Genomic DNA, 15,629 nt, shown 5'->3' on the forward strand with positions numbered 1-15,629 from the left:
TACATTTTGCTTACCTTTTACAAAATATGTCCACTACTCTTTTTTTTTTAATCACAATATTTTATTTTGTTATTTAAAAGTCAAAATATTAGAAAAAAGAGAAAGAAAATCAGCGAAAATAAGTATCCATGATTGAGTTCGCCCTGGACCCTCAAATTGACACTACTCCTGAATATAAGCAGTAGTCGTAACATGTAAACGGTTTCCATAAAGTATTCTACTATTTTATGGAAAGTAGGGAAAATGTAAGAATTTTGAAAAGGATCGCAAAGGTTGAAATTGAGTTCTGTTCCGCTTCCTATGTTTTTTTTTTTTTTTTTGAAAGGACCCGTCTGCGTAGGCCCCACCGACCAATCACGAGTGAGCATTTTTCGCGCTGGTTGGCCTCACAGTTTGAGTTGCCCGCAAAAGCCTTTTTCACTCCACTTGAATGAAATTCGTCCCTAGACGCCATGGAGCAACTCCGCGTTCTCGTTTAAGCCGCCGCCGGGACGTCCAGCCAGTAGGTAACCCCCCGAACGCCGCCGTTCCCCTTTACCGCCAAGGCCGGGTACATCGACGCCAACTCGGGGACTTTTTTGCTGGGAAACGGCACACTTGCCGGGGGCCCAGCATCCATTTTAAACGAGAGGCGGCTAGTTAGCCGACGCTAACTCTGGCTGCTACTTTTCAATGGTCTTCAATGGGCTTCGCTAGTTAGCATTTTTTCCCCAAACGAGCTGTCATGGCGTCGACAAAGTGACTTTTCTGACCGAGTCGGAGCCGAACACTTAATTTCGCCGACCGTAGTCGTTGAACCATCCCAAGTGCAATTCGGTTGTGAGTTGAGTTTTTTCTCGCGATGGTGTTTTTGGCCTTTGTGCGGCGGCATTGTCTAGTTGCTGCTTAATGGCTGACGGTGGCGAGTAGCTCGAAATGGAATGACAATACGGGACCGCCTGCCTGTTACAGGCCCTCTCCATTGGAATAGCAACTAAAATGTTACACGAGGATGACTGAAGCTCGTGATTCAAAAGTACGTCGGGACAGTGGCAAGCAGTTGAAAAAAAATCGCAAGGTGCTCGGCAGACAGGATACGTCGATCCACGATGAGAGACTCCCAACATCGCTAACAAATGCGCTGGGGCTGCTGCATTAGTTTACAGGCACGTTTTTTTCTTCAACGCGTCAGCTGTTCGCCTTTCCGCGGCTTTTCCAGACAGCGGTGCTCTCATTGGGCATCGCTGCACGCGGTTCCTGCCCTCCTCCGTGAGCCCCCCCATCACCGCAGACTGCAGCTAGCCGATAGCTTGTCCTTTCTCCAAGGAGGACTCTGATTTGGAAGGGGGCCGCCGGGGATAGCGCCCACCTGTTCGGCTATAAATGTCGCCCCTTTGCGCTACGACGTGTGCGGGTGAGAGTGAGAGTGTGACTTGCTCTCAGTTAGCTTTAAAAACAGCAGGCAGGAAACCAAAACAATGCAACTGGGACTTGGTGTGACAGGTGCAGTTTTCTCTTGAGCCCCCAAGCGTTCTGTTCCTGCCCCAACTATTCATCTGGGTGAAAAGGATTTTTAAAAAGTGTCTAATTCGAGTGCTGTTATTAGGGGTGTTCACACGGCACACATTTGCTCCGGCGCTGCACCGATGTATTTTGTTGCGATATATTTTGCACCGCAGCAAATTGTGTGGAGCGTTCACACGTACAAAGCCGCTGAGCGTGTCTGCAACGGCACAGCGTCGGTGCAGCCCCACTTGCGTTCACACGGCAGTTTCTGCAGCGGAGCAAAACGACAGAAAACAAATGAGCTGTCGTGTTGGTTCTTTTTAAAACGTATACACAACTCAAGCGACTACTGGACAGGCACGTCCATCTCCTTCTCGGTCTCCGTGCCTTCTGCTCGAGAGTGACCGCCCCCGAAAACGTAAATCAACGATGACTTCAATGACACTCAGAAAAGCAAACGCATCATGCGCCAAACAGAAAATCACTAAATAAATTATATGGGGGGCTGGGGGGTTGTGAACACACAACAAAAGGAACAAACTACACTAACAACTCCGAGACAGTCCAGTCTCCTACAAAAGGAAAGATGTTACCAGCAAAGTCTTGTGTCATTATTAAACAAACGCATGACGGAAGTCCGACAGAGCACGAAAGCAACGCGTTTTCGCCGTACGTACGCTTCACAAGCATTTGCTCTGGAGCAAATTTAACCCAGTTGCCTTCACACGTGCAAATTTACATCGGTGCTGCTTCGCAAACGAGCATTTGCTCCGGAGCAAATTTTTAAACCACCTCCCTGAGGTGGATCAAATTTGGTCCGGTGTAAGCCTTTTTCCGGGGCTACGCCGGAGCTAATTTGCACGTGTGAACGCTCTACTGGGGCAGCCCCGGCGTAGCACCGGACCAAATCTTGCCGTGTGAACACCCCTTTCCAGAGATGGCGACGTACAAATAATTTAACACCAGCGAATACTTAACAGCTTTGACGTCGGCATTCCTTGAGTGTTTCATGGTGTGCTGGTATCAATCGATTGCTTTCACTGTATGATTGCTTTGTATGTCTATTTTTTGCCAGCAATGGTTGTTTTTAAAGTGCTCTATAAATACAGTCGAGTGGAAGCGCACGGGAGTGCTAAAACGAGCCACAAAAAAATAAAACCGTTATTTTACTTTGTCTCTGAAAGGGAGTTTCACCTCTTGCGGTTGTTTGTCGAACATATCCGCCACAATAAACAAGCGTTTACTGCGATATCATAATTTTACCTCTTGGTCTTCAATCTAGTGAAAATCGGATACTGCGGGTGAGAAAGCATGAAAGGAGAGGTCAAAATATGACTCGACAATAATATGTTGTTTGCGCGCCGTGACCGCCGAGAGTAAAACTCTAAAATTGCTTGAGACGCGAAGGTGAAGATTTGAGACTTGCACGTGTGTGACTCTGTCGCATCTGTGCCGTTTTGCCAGAGCGCGTGTTAAAAGGACTTGGATGGAATGGACAGCAAAGGCAGCTCCTTGCCTTCCATGCCCGAGCCGGCCAACCCCGTCAGCATGAAGCAGCCGCCGGAGTCTCGCGGCGACCCCTCCCTGCTCATGGACCAGGCCGCCGCGCAACTGGCCGCCACGTTGCAGGACGGCGTGCTCCAGAAGATGTCCGGCCATGGCCACGAGAGGCTCAAGGACCTCACGTCTCTGGTGCTCAACAGCGATCAGGACGCCATCCCCAAGCTGTGCGCCGCCGAGACGCCCGTCCCCAAGGGCGCCGAAGCGCCCCCTTCCAACGGAACCCATCGGCACACGTGCGCTCCGCACGGCGAGCCGGAGCTGAAGGTGACCGTTCCCCAGTTGGTCAAGGCGCCGCTCTTCGAGCCGTGCTCGGCCGGCGGGACCGGCTTGTCCGCCGTCGTCGCCGTTGTCCAAGGTGCGGCGTCGGCGCCTGAGGAAAGACGGGAAGTGAAGAAGCGGCGGGGCAGACCCCAGAAACCAAAAGCTCAACCCGCCCTCGGCGCTTCCGCCCTACCCGAAGATGCTCTCGGTCCTGCTTTGGAGGCAGCGGATGAGGTTAGTTTTTACTTTTCATCAGCTCCTTCCACCTCGTTTGTTAGGAGCGTAAAGAAATCAGGTGAACCCCAGCTAGCCAAACTCATGTTAAACGGGACTCGGGACAGACCTGCCACCATTTAGATTGCCTCCAAATAATCCCAAACAAAGTTCGGATGTTCTAATAGGCTTTTCCTGGCATTTTTGTAGTCGCAAGCCACGGTCCGCAGAGAGCTTCCGCAGCATCAGAAGGATCTCATTGTTCAAAGGTATCGGTCAGGAGAAGGGTACAAAAGAATTTCCAAGGCCTTAAATATGCCGTGGAACACAGTGAAGACAGTCGTCGTCAAGTGGAGAAAGTATGGCACAACGGTGACACTGCCGAGAACTGGACGCCCCTCCAAAAACAATGAAAAGATGCCAAGAAATCTGGTCAGGGAGGCTGCCGAGAGGCCAACGGAAACACTGAAGGAGCGGCAGGAACTTCTGGCAAGTACTGGCTGTCTCCGGTCTTCTTCACATCTCTGGGCAATGGGCTAGGCTAGCAAATACACGTGTGCGAAATTGTGCTCTGGTCCGACGAAACCTGGATTGATGTTTTTTCTCCAGCAAGTTAGGTGCTTAAATGGTGGCAAATGTGTGCGGACTCTCATTTAACACGAGTTTGAATGTGACTGGTCATTTCTGAACACAGCCACTTCCCCACTTCTAAGATTGTGCGTACACGTGTGTAACCACGTGCTCTTGGTTGTTTATTTTGACATCCCCGCCACATTTGAGTTATACGGCGCATAGGTCACATCAATCGTGGGGATGGGGGAAGATTTATCTGGGTCTTTTTTTTTTTTTTTTTTAATCCAAGAAATTTGGCAATCGATGAAGTTTTAAAAAATGATATTAGCTCAAAACCTCAAGTTTTGTGTTATCATTTGGCGCCGTGTTTATTTCAGGCTGTCTGGGGATCCTTACTCATCAGTGAGCTTTAAAAATGACACGTAATCCATACATCCGCTGTTTACAGGTTTTAACGTTGCCAAAAAGTTGTCCAGTCGCTGACAGCCGGGGGGGGGGGGACAATTTCATTTTTTTGACTGTTGACAAGATGCAATTTAGCTTGTTTCCATGCATGGTTGTGACCGAAAAGCGCCAACCGCCTTGAAAATGCTCGATGCAAAAAGCATGACCTTCAAACTTGCCAAAATATTGAACCCATGTTGCCCGGCCCTTGCGACTTCTATTTCATTCTTTACGCCTGTAGTGAATTCTGCGGTCACAATAACTTATCTCTGAAGTTACTTGAAATATCCACAAAAGATGACTTGACACTCAAAAGTCTGCATTTCCCCCCCCGCCCTTCTTGGTCTTTTCTTCTTCTAGCCCGCAGTCCTCTCTGAGCCGTCACCAGTTGCCACGGAAGCGCCGTCTTTGCCGAGCAGCTTCTCCGTTGGCGACGTGGTCTGGACCAAGGTGTCGGGGTACCCCTGGTGGCCCTGTATCGTGACCACCGACCCTGAACGGAACCAACACGTCAAACCCAAACCCAACGGTGACTTCCCTTCTCAGTCGGCACCCAATACAAAGACTCGAAATATTCCCTCTAATCTCTGTATGTTTTTTTTTTTTTTGGAATAGCTAAAAGTAGGTCGGGCTTCCTTTATCACGTGCAGTATTTTGGAGATGCTCCTGAGAGGGGCTACATTTTTGAGAAGAACATGGTGTCCTTTGCTCGAGAAAGCCAGTACCAGGAGCTCAGCCTGCGCAACAAGCAGCCGGCCTCACACGTCCTTCACAAAAAGGTACTTTTAAACCTCACAATAAAGTTAAAAAAAAAAAAGGGGGGGGTGCATCTTAACGGCCAAGTGCCCCAATTTGCAACCGCTACGCAAGCGTTTCCAAATACGGGCAAACTTGCACCCGGACGTTGTTGCCCTTGCGCACTGCCCGGCGTTGGAACACTAAGAAAGAAACTTAAGTGCAGTGTGAAAAGGCCTTGAGCATCATCTCCAAGTTCCTATGATTTTTTTTTTTCAGTTTGCCTTCGTATGTTCGCCTCATTGTCAAATGACAGAGTTCTCGCTGATTTTAAAGCGTTAAAATGTCTGAAATTCATCTTTCAAGTCTCAAACTGAATCAAGAAGTACGGCTGTCACTGTTAAATATTTTTAGAAGCGATTATTCCAGAGATATTTATTTGTTATTAAAGTAAATTAAAAAATTATTTTTCCCCCTAGAATCTTTTTTTTTTTTTTAATTAACCACCCATTGTTGTCTATTTGGTATTGTTCAATGATTAAAAAAGAAAAAAACAACAACTAAACAGCAATTCAGTAATACCACATGAGAGGGGGAAAAAAAAAAGGATTGTTTCGGTCATTGTTGTCCCAAGTAAAAACAGATGTTTCCAAAGGTCTTATTTTGTTGTCGTCTCGTGTTCCCTCCAGACGCTTCATTCCGTGCCCCGGAAAATGCGACCGCAGTGGAAGATGGGCGTCATCCAGGCCACCGAGGCGCTGGCCATGTCGCTGGATGACCGCCTGGCCAACTTCATCTTCATGTACGACGATAACGGGCCCCACCTCAACCCCTGCATCCTGGACAAGCTCAAGCCAGAGTCCGGTGCGGAGGCGGAGGCCCGGCTCTCGATGGCCGTGGCCGCGGCCAAAGACGGGCCGCGGCTGAACGGGGGCCATCTGAAGACCAGCCCGCAGAGGAAGAAGAAAGACGCCGCCGCTCCGCCGCAGGTTCGGCCAGATGACGACGTCGGCGGTTCTCGAACCGTGCGCGCCAAGTACCATCATTTCAAAACGCAGTCATGTCGTGTAGGGCCAAGTGTTCACCTCAAACCAGGCAGAGGTTTAACTTCGAACAAGTCAAACAAACCACTGTTGCACTTACGACTGAACTGCACACTTTTGAGAAGCGCTTTTCCCTCCCGCTTCCACTTCTGCAATCCATGTGCATTTGATAAATGTCGACGTTTCACTTGCTAGGAACCGGTGGTACCCGTCAAGAAGAAGCCCAGACCCAAACAAGGCGGCTCCCCTCTCAAGACGGACGGAAGGAGGAAAACGTCAACGGGTCCGGCCAAGAAGAGGACGTTGGGAGAAGGTTCGGCTCCGGGTCAGTTGCAACGGGACGCTTTTTACACGGCCGCATTGCCTTTAAAAGGCACCCAAACGACTGCTCCCCGATTTCCAAAGTGGAAAAAGTAAAAAAAAAATTGTTCTACTCGGACAGTTTAACAAACAAGACTCAGGAAGAGATTGACTTTTCTGCCGGCCGGAGGCGCAGTTTTCTACGAAGCCACACCGTGTGCGCTTACCATCTGACACCCGACCTCTGCCGGCTTTTTATTGATCGTGTATGCAAATTCCAAGTGATCTATCAGAAAAACACTCCCTTCTTCATTTACATGTCACGCCTCTCGGCCCGGCCCCTCGGAGGCTTGTTTCGCATGAATTGAGACACTGGAACAAACTCGAGGACATCTTATCGTGCTGCCCACCCGAAGTTGAACATTCCTGTTTGTACTATCAGTCAACAAGGCCTCAGTTTCATTCAGCTCAAGTTGGCCTTTTTTCCCCATGTGCTCCAAACACGCGTGTTTGAGGTCAATCGAGCATACGACAAAATGAAACTTTTAAACATGATAACCGACTTTGTCTATACTTGCTGCTTTGTGCTTTTTAGGTAAGAGAGGCCTGAAGCAAATCGCCAAAAGGACCACCGAGTTAGACGCAGCAGTGGAACAGCAGCCCAAAAAGAGACGAAAACACGTGAGCTTTCCTCGGAGTCTCCTGCATGCGAGGATGCAAACGCATACGATGAGCATTCTTCATCGACAGGACCAGGCCTGGATGGTGGCGGAAGCCCGCCAGAAGCCCGGCCGGAGGAGCTGGAAAGCGGAACAAGAAGGGAAAGAAACCAAGCGAGGACTAAAAAAGCATCAAGCGCTACTTGCAGGTATACCTCGCGACATTCAAGTGGTGTCATTGAGCAAGGAAGAACCGCATCCAAACATTATTTTTCATGAGGTTGCACGAGTTGGATAAAAGCAAGCTTCGACGAGCTAGACCCGGCCGGCCCTCTCCCCGATTTATCGGGGCATTTTGTTGCCCCCCAATTCTGACGAATCAGAGTCATTCTCGCCATTTTTCAGAGTCAGTACTGACGTACAGTCTGGGGAATCGGCCGTCGGTAGCTCTGAGGTGGTGAAAAAGCTTCTCGGGGAGGTGGGGGGGGGGCATGGATGAGATTGGCCCAGAGATCTGAAAGGCTCGGGATGTTGAGGAAAAAAAGGGAAGGAAAGACAGATTTACATCCCTAGGCAAGCGATGTGGCATATCCCTCAATATCAACTGGTGGGGGGGGGGGGGGGGGTCACCTCCGTTCCTAACGTGGCACCTGGCGTTCAAATTCAAGACCTGACACCAAAACGGCAATGTGAGATATTGATCAAACTTGACACGATCACTCCGTTTCCCCTTCAAATTCCTCGAAACGGGCCAGCGGGGGTGCCGTCGGCTTGAAGCCCCCGAGCCGCGCGACCACTTGGTGAAAATGTTCCCACCCTGCAGATGAGCAAGAGGTGGAGAATCCAAAGCGCAAAAGGAAGCGGAAGCAGGATGGAGAGAACCTCGGAGAGCCCGTCAAGACCAAAAAAAGACGCTCCTTCCTTTGTCCCGAACCTGAGGTGAGTGCGCATGCATCCCCCCCCCCCAAGGTTCAAATCAGCCTCAAACCGGCCTTACCTAAGCGGGGCGACGGTTGCGCGCAGGGGTCCGGAAGCGAAGGGTGCCCCGATTCGCCAGGCGACAGCCTGGACGGGATGAAAAAAGGAGAGCGCAAGAAAGAGTTCGCCTGCCAGGTTGGTCTCAAGCACCTTTGGCTCGGTCGATTTATTTTTTTTTTTTTTTTTGAAGGTAAGTCAAAGTCCCGTTTACCTTGGTGCTGGGTCGCAGGCGTGCGAGCAGGCGGGCGAGGACCTGGTCCCCTGCGAAGGGCAGTGCGGCGGCATGTTCCATCTCCACTGTCTGGGCGGAAGCTTCGAGCCGGACGACAAGCTGCTGTGTCGGCCGTGCAGCGCGGGTGAGCGCGCGCGCGGTGCGCCGCGGCTTTTGCGGAGCGCCGTCTCCTCCTCGCGCCGACTTCTTATTTCTTGGCTCAGGGGTTCACCCGTGCTTCACGTGCAAGCAGTCGGACGGCGACGTGCGCCGCTGCCACGTGGCGCACTGCGGCAAATTCTACCACGAGGTGTGCGCGCGCCTCAGCCCGCTCACCGTGTTTGACAACAAAGGTTTCCGCTGCCCGCTGCACACCTGCCTCAGCTGCCACTACGGCTGCCGCACGCAGCCCAAGTCCACCAAAGGTTTGCTCCGCCGCCGACGCGGACTCGGGTCGCGTGACTCGGCTCAACTTTTTGGGCCGGCGTATTCGCAGGGCGGTTGATGCGCTGCCTGCGCTGCCCGGTGGCCTACCACATGGGCGACCAGTGCGTGGCGGCGGGCAGCGAGATGATCACCAACACCGCCATCGTCTGCACCAACCATTTCAACGCCAAGAAGGGATACAGCCACCACAGTCACGTCAACGTCAGCTGGTGCTTCGTCTGCTCCAAAGGTGGCCGACACGAAACATAAGGCGCCGCATTGCGCCTTTCAACTCCACCAACAAACATTTTTCATTTTTGACATTACCGTATTTTCTGCACTAAAAGGCGGACCGGGGTTTATGAGGTGCGGCGCATTATGAGGTGCACCTTCAATGAATGGCCTGTTTTTTTCATATATTGGACGCACTGGATTATAAAACGCAATCTACAATGCATCCACTAGATGGAGCTACAGCCCTTCATTTGACTCGAGAGGCGTTCATGACCGCCTGCGAAAAATGGAAATGAACGATTCCTTCAATGAAACTACGAACATTGAAAATAAGGCATCAAAACAGAAAATCGAGCGAGGAAATCATTTATCAAATCATTTTTTTAAAAAATGGTGAAATGTGTGCACCTCGCAGGAGGTCAGCTGCTGTGCTGCGAGTCTTGTCCCGCCGCCTTCCACCCCGACTGCCTGAACATCGCCATGCCCGACGGCAGCTGGTTCTGCAACGACTGCCGCGCGGGCAAGAAGCCCAAATACCGGGACATCATCTGGGTCAAACTGGGAACTTACCGGTGGGGGCCGCACCGTGGACGCCTCGACGTTTTCCCACCCAAACCTTCCACATCGCTCCATAACGGCTGCGCTGTTTTCAGATGGTGGCCCGCAGAGATCCAGCACCCCCGCAACATTCCCACCAACATCCAGCACCTTCGCCACGAGATCGGTGAGTTCCCGGTCTTCTTCTTCGGCTCCAAGGACTACTTCTGGACCCACCAGGGCCGCGTCTTCCCCTACATGGAGGGCGACCGGGGAAGCAAATACCAGAAAAACGGCATCGGGAAAGTCTTCAAGACGGGTAAACATTCAAATGGCAAAGGTCAATCTGAACGCCAGCAGAAAATTTGAAGCGTTTCCCTTTCTTCAGCGTTGCTAGAGGCTGAATCTCGATTCAAGGAGATGAAGATGAAGCGAGAGGCCAAGGAAGCGCAGGAGAAAAATCGAAAACCGCCCCCGTACAAATTTATCAAGGTGGGCTATAAAACCTTGGCACCGGACAATTTTGACACCACGGGCTGCAACGCATGACCACAAAATAATATAAAATAAAAAAAATGTAATTTCTTTTTAAAAAAAATTTACGCGATTATATGAAAAATGATTAAAAGGGCGAGCCCACAAATTGGTTTGAATTGTCGTTTGGGAAGCGCGGAACAAGTATTTCTGAAAAAATTCAAAGCTAGTTTGACATCGGTCGAAATAAAGCAAATCCAGAAGAGAGGAAAACACTCTTCCATTTTCGTAATGTGATGGGTTTAAAAAAAAAAAATCAACTGGAATGTTTTTGGGGCCGGGGGTGGGGGGGCTAATAAAATAATTACCGTTGACCGTACCCGTCAGGTCAACAAAGCGGTGGGCAAGGTGCAGGTGTACGCGGCCGACGTGTCGGAGATCCCCAAGTGCAACTGCAAGCCGTCGGTGGAGCGTCCGTGCGGCTTTGAGTCGGAGTGCCTGAACCGCATGCTGCAGTACGAGTGCCACCCGCAGGTGTGTCCCAGCGGCGAGCGCTGCTGCAACCAGGACTTCACCAAGCGCCTCTACCCGGACACCAAGATCATCAAGACGCCCGGCAAGGGCTGGGGACTCGTCGCCCTGCGCGACATCAAGAAGGTCAAGCGCCCTCATCACACAACACTAAATACATTTCACCTGCGCTTCGACGTAGTCGGGCAACTCGAAGCCGCGTCAAGCGACGCATTTTTTATTTTTATTTTTTCAAGTTTTAGTGCACGTTTCGCCGGCTTTTGAAATCTTATCTGTTCATCCGCCAGGGAGAGTTTGTGAACGAGTACATCGGCGAGCTGATAGACGAGGACGAATGCCGGGCCAGGATCAAATACGCTCACGAGAACAACATCACCGACTTCTACATGCTAACTATTGACAAGGTATGTCTGTGTCAAATGAAGATGTCACTTCCCAGGCTTGAGGCGGGGCAGGGGCAGAGAAGCTTCGAGAGGGAAGGTGGGGCCAGGCCATTTCAAGATTTGAAAACAAATCATAGGATCTTCAAAAGAACTCCTAAAATGTTTCGAGAGCCAGCGAAGGGACGTCGGAGTAGGAATGATGTGCTCCCTCCTACGAGCTCCAGTTAGGAGGCGACCAGCAGCACTGTGGACCAACTGGACACACTGCACGGAGGATCAGCTGACTCCAAAGTCAAACCCATGACAATAATCCAGCCGGGATGTGACGAATTTGTGACTGACTGTTTCAAAGTGCTCTCGGGAAAGGAGAGGCTTGGATTTAGCCAAAGAAACTAAATTTGACAATGGAGCCAATTTGCTGGTCCAATTTTAAAATCACTGTCCAGTTTACGACCCAAGTTCGGAACTGTTGTCTCAAGATATCGCTTAAGAATGAAGCGATATCTGAATTCTGAAGCGATACTGTTAAACGTCTAAAAGGAGTTTTTTTTTTTTATTAAATGACGGTAACATGAGTGTACGCGTCTGGTATAAACGCGCTGCTCTGTGGTGCGCATGGGTGCCGTTGCTTCCAGCGGCTCCTTTTCCACCGGGAGCGACATGAATGACACGGTATTGCGTTGGGAACGTTGCATGACAGTGGACTGTAACGTCACAGTTGTCAATACCACAAACGCGCCACGGCCTGAATGTTGAAATCGTTCAAAGCGGATGCCGAGAACCATCACGTCTTTGCTGTTGAATTTGTCTCTCAAGGACCGAATCATCGACGCCGGTCCCAAGGGGAACTTCTCTCGCTTCATGAACCACAGCTGTCAGCCCAACTGCGAGACGCAGAAGTGGACCGTCAACGGAGACACGCGCGTCGGACTGTTCGCCATCTGCGACATCCCAGCGGGTATTTATTTATTTTTTTGTAATGCTCGTAGGCCATTGCCACCATCACAACAACAACGCTTTTATACACATGTCGTGTACAAAGCCAGCGATTCTTGCTAGCTTAGCGCTGTACACAAACCATTAAAAAAAAAAAAAGTATGCTTCGATCTTTTGAAACATCTGACTGCTGTTCATTTTGGCTGGCAGGCACCGAGCTGACGTTCAACTACAACTTGGACTGTTTGGGCAACGAAAAGACGGTGTGTCGCTGCGGCGCCCCCAACTGCAGCGGCTTCCTGGGAGATCGTCCCAAGGTGAAAACTAAAGTTGAAGCTGCCACGAGCACGAATGTTACACACCAAACTCTTCACTTCTTAACATTCCGCTTTATGTGATGACTGTAAAGTACAATGAAAGATGCCTCTATTTTTGGGGGGGTGAAACGGATTAAATGCATTCCCATTCATTCCAATGGAGCCATATAATCTGAGATAGGAGTGATTTGAATTTTTGAACGCCATCGTGCAACAGATTAGTCCTAAATCAAGGTATCGCCGTGGTATTCGTTTTCCTGTCCTTGATGGCGTTACCCGCCGTCGGCAGAACTCCAACGGTCAGGTGGCCGATCCCAAAGGCAAGAGGCTGAAACGCAAGTACAGGAAGCGGCGGACGGAGGGCAAGAAGTCGGACGACGAGTGTTTCCGCTGCGGCGACGGAGGACAGCTGGTCATCTGCGGAAAGAAGACGTGCACCAAAGCTTTCCACCTGTCGTGCCTCAACCTGTCCAAGAGGCCTTTTGGTCAGTACAGATGGATTTTTTTTTTTATTTATTGTGTCGCAGGCCGCCGAAAAATAGATGGCGGGCCGCGAATGGGCCTGGGCCATAGGTTGGACATGGTGGTTTAAAGGGTCTGAAATTGAAACCAAAACAGTTAACTTGCTGTTTAATTTCAAGCAACGGTCTTGTTCTGGTCAACAAGTCCACCAACGTTTGTGTTGATGAGTAAAACTGGGGTTGGGGGCAAATTTTTGTCAAACTTGGAGGGTGGAGCCATTGAAGAAAATGGGCGCTAATGGTGGACTTTCTAGGGGGCGCTACAGAGCGCAGTGTGGATAAGTATGTGTAGAGTAATGTACCGTTTGCCGTCAGGTCGCTGGGACTGCCCGTGGCACCACTGCGACGTCTGCGGCAAGAACTCGGACGCCTTCTGCCAACTGTGCCCAAACTCCTTCTGCAAGGCCCACCAGGAGGGGGCGCTGCGTGCCTGGCCGCCCACCGGCCAACTGTGCTGCCTGGACCACGACGAGCACCAGGATGGCGCCGTCCTTGCCACCGCTGCCGCCGCCCATCCCAAGGGCCCCGGGAAGGCCCAAGTCAAGAAAGCCAAGAGGAAAGCGGCCGAAGCTTAAAAAGTAGAAAGAAAACAAACATGTTAAATCTCGGCCATCAGGGAACGAGCTCGCCGATGACACTTTTTCTGTTTTTTTCCTTTTTGTCCTCCTGCACTGACCTATCCACTTCCTGTCCTGGAAAATTTCCACCAAACTGCCTTTTTTGTTAAATTGTAAACATCTTTAGGGTTAGTCAAGGCTCATACTCGAGTCCCCTTCACTTTTAGTTTCCATTAAAACCAAAAAGTAGCGGTAAAAATAAATTAGCAGGGCTTGTCCGACATGTTGCCAAATGTATTTTTTATTCTAATATATAGCGTATAAATAGCAAATATATATTTGTACATCCCAGGAATGACTGACTACCTTGTACTGTACTTAGTCCAGTAGTGTCCCTCACTTTTTTTTTTTTTTTGGTGATAATATCCAACAGGAGATGATAGCAATAATAGACTATTACGTTGGGACAGGGGCGCGTGTGCCCTGTGACAAACACTACTGAGACGTTGAAGGGTTCCAAGCACATTTTGTACTCTTCATTTGGATCATAACTTCTAGTTTCTAGTCTCTAATTAAAAAAAGAAAACAAAGAGAGGAATCAGTTCCTGAATCCTAAAACGGCAGCAAAAGTCTTTTCAAGGACTCGGTGCTTGCTTGCACTTTAAGTCCATGAAAGACAAGAAAAATCGGTGCTTGAATACACCCCGAATCACGAAAAGGTGGCTTTTGTCCACTGTTCTTTAGTCTGTGCTTGAAGGCGTGCGCTGAAAACGTGGCTTCTGTTCGTTAGAAGGAATCGGTGCTCCAATGCACAGCGGGATATAAAAAGGTGGCTTTTGTCTAGTTCTTGTTTTTTTTCTTTTCTTATTTATTTCACCAAATTTGTCCCAGTGAGATCAAAAACCTTTTTTCTCTTTTTTGGGGGGGAGAGGGAGACCTAGTCTCATAAGAGTGGATCAGTCAAGAATGCAGGTTGGGTAATCCAAATGCAGTTTTAAGTTTGTTCGGAGGAAGTCGGTACTCAAATGCACTCAGACTTCAGTTGGCTTTCATAGACACCTCCCCACCCCCACATTAATGTTATGAAGTCCACCGTAAAATTAACGTTTTTACTTTATTATATGTCTGCCCCCCCACCCCAGAGGAAAAGTCTTGTTTGACCTCGCCTGATTGTGACCTCTGAACTGTGTGCCTAATTTCCTACGGTGCCTGAACGCATCCTCGTCAAGTGCGGATTTGTTTTTTGGGGGGGGGGGCGTTTTCTGACCTTCATTGCGCGAACGTTTTGTGTGTGTGTGTCGAATGTAGTGTATTGTTGTGAGGTGAGCACTGTTTAACTGGCTTGTAACTACTGTCCCTCTGAAACCACAGACTAATATGTACATACTGTATAAGTGCCCATAGTGATGCCTTCTATTGTAAATATACCATTGTTTTTCCTCATATTATTCTTGTGGATGCTTTTGTGTATAAGTGTGTGTGTGTGTGTGTGTGTGTGTGTGTGTGTGTGTGTGTGTGTGTGCGCGCGTGTGCTGCCGCTTATTTTGCAGGAAAAATAATTACTAACAGATGGTAATTAATTACGAGCTTATGTAAAATATTAGGGGAAAATGTGTTTCCAGCATTTCCCCCTATGGAAATGCTGGAAACGGGGTGGAAATGTTTGTTTTTGAATAATTTATTGGGTTTTTATTTTTTCCTCGATGCATATCAGTGGGCTGGGCGATGGTGGACTGATCAGCCTCACAGTGCAGAGGAGCAGGTTTGATTCCGGACTTCCTAGATGGAGTTTGCATGTTCTCCTCGTGCCTGTGTGGGTTTTCTCCGGGTACTCCAGTTTCCTCTCACATTCCCCAAAAACATGTATGGCAGGTTAGTGAAAAGCTAAACCAAAATTACAATTTTTTTTTTTTTTTACTTTGTTGAGTGCTGACGCTCTCGCGTTTTGGCGGGGAGGCAACATGACTCAAATGTCATCGACGGAAAAGACTGGACTTTCAAGTTAAAGTGCCATGTCACGTAAAACACTTTTTTTTTCAAAAGAAAACGGGGTTTCATCCAGAACACCACATTGACTAATATTTTTAATGCAAAAAATTACAATGCGTATTTCATTTGAATCTGAAAATCTACCCAAACTTTGACTAGACGCTTTTATTTTTTTATACCACGAACTAAACGTATTTCCGCCTCTCTTCACCCAAACATAATAATAATGAAAGTATACACGGCCATATAGAGTACCATA

General features: G+C 49.2%; 1 protein-coding gene across 6 annotated transcripts; it reads left to right on the forward strand.

Annotated features, from left to right (window-relative positions):
- Positions 1 to 400: 400 nt before the first annotated feature.
- Positions 401 to 14,826, forward strand: nsd2 (nuclear receptor binding SET domain protein 2). 6 transcript variants are annotated; one of them, XM_086127009.1, is made up of 23 exons: positions 413 to 506; positions 2,950 to 3,543; positions 3,733 to 4,011; positions 4,900 to 5,068; positions 5,155 to 5,318; positions 5,964 to 6,263; positions 6,513 to 6,642; positions 7,213 to 7,298; positions 7,368 to 7,485; positions 8,100 to 8,215; positions 8,300 to 8,389; positions 8,484 to 8,610; positions 8,690 to 8,890; positions 8,962 to 9,141; positions 9,541 to 9,697; positions 9,779 to 9,981; positions 10,051 to 10,154; positions 10,524 to 10,793; positions 10,955 to 11,071; positions 11,867 to 12,008; positions 12,197 to 12,303; positions 12,593 to 12,788; positions 13,140 to 14,826. In XM_086127009.1, the coding sequence occupies exons 2-23, from the start codon at positions 2,977 to 2,979 to the stop codon at positions 13,397 to 13,399; spliced, it is 4,083 nt and encodes a 1,360-aa protein (XP_085983135.1). In that variant the 5' UTR covers positions 413 to 506; positions 2,950 to 2,976; the 3' UTR covers positions 13,400 to 14,826. The 6 variants fall into 6 exon arrangements, with proteins under 6 accessions (XP_085983131.1, XP_085983135.1, XP_085983130.1 ...); XM_086127005.1 differs by lacking the exon at positions 3,733 to 4,011 and having other exon boundaries at positions 401 to 502; XM_086127004.1 differs by lacking the exon at positions 3,733 to 4,011.
- Positions 14,827 to 15,629: the final 803 nt, after the last annotated feature.

Source organism: Hippocampus guttulatus, chromosome 13 (assembly GCF_054856545.1).
Source record: "Hippocampus guttulatus isolate MCC_2025c chromosome 13, RoL_Hgut_1.0, whole genome shotgun sequence".
In the NCBI taxonomy this organism is placed as follows: Eukaryota; Metazoa; Chordata; class Actinopteri; order Syngnathiformes; family Syngnathidae; genus Hippocampus; species Hippocampus guttulatus.

Excerpts from the sequence above, each read along its gene's own strand:
- nsd2 (XM_086127009.1), top strand. The coding sequence starts at position 2,977 with ATGGACAGCAAAGGCAGCTCCTTGCCTTCCATGCCCGAGCCGGCCAAC. Across the intron at positions 4,012-4,899 it reads AGGAGCGGCAGGAACTTCTG|CCCGCAGTCCTCTCTGAGCC; the intron begins GCAAGTACTGGC and ends TTCTTCTTCTAG. Across the intron at positions 12,009-12,196 it reads CATCTGCGACATCCCAGCGG|GCACCGAGCTGACGTTCAAC; the intron begins GTATTTATTTAT and ends TTTGGCTGGCAG.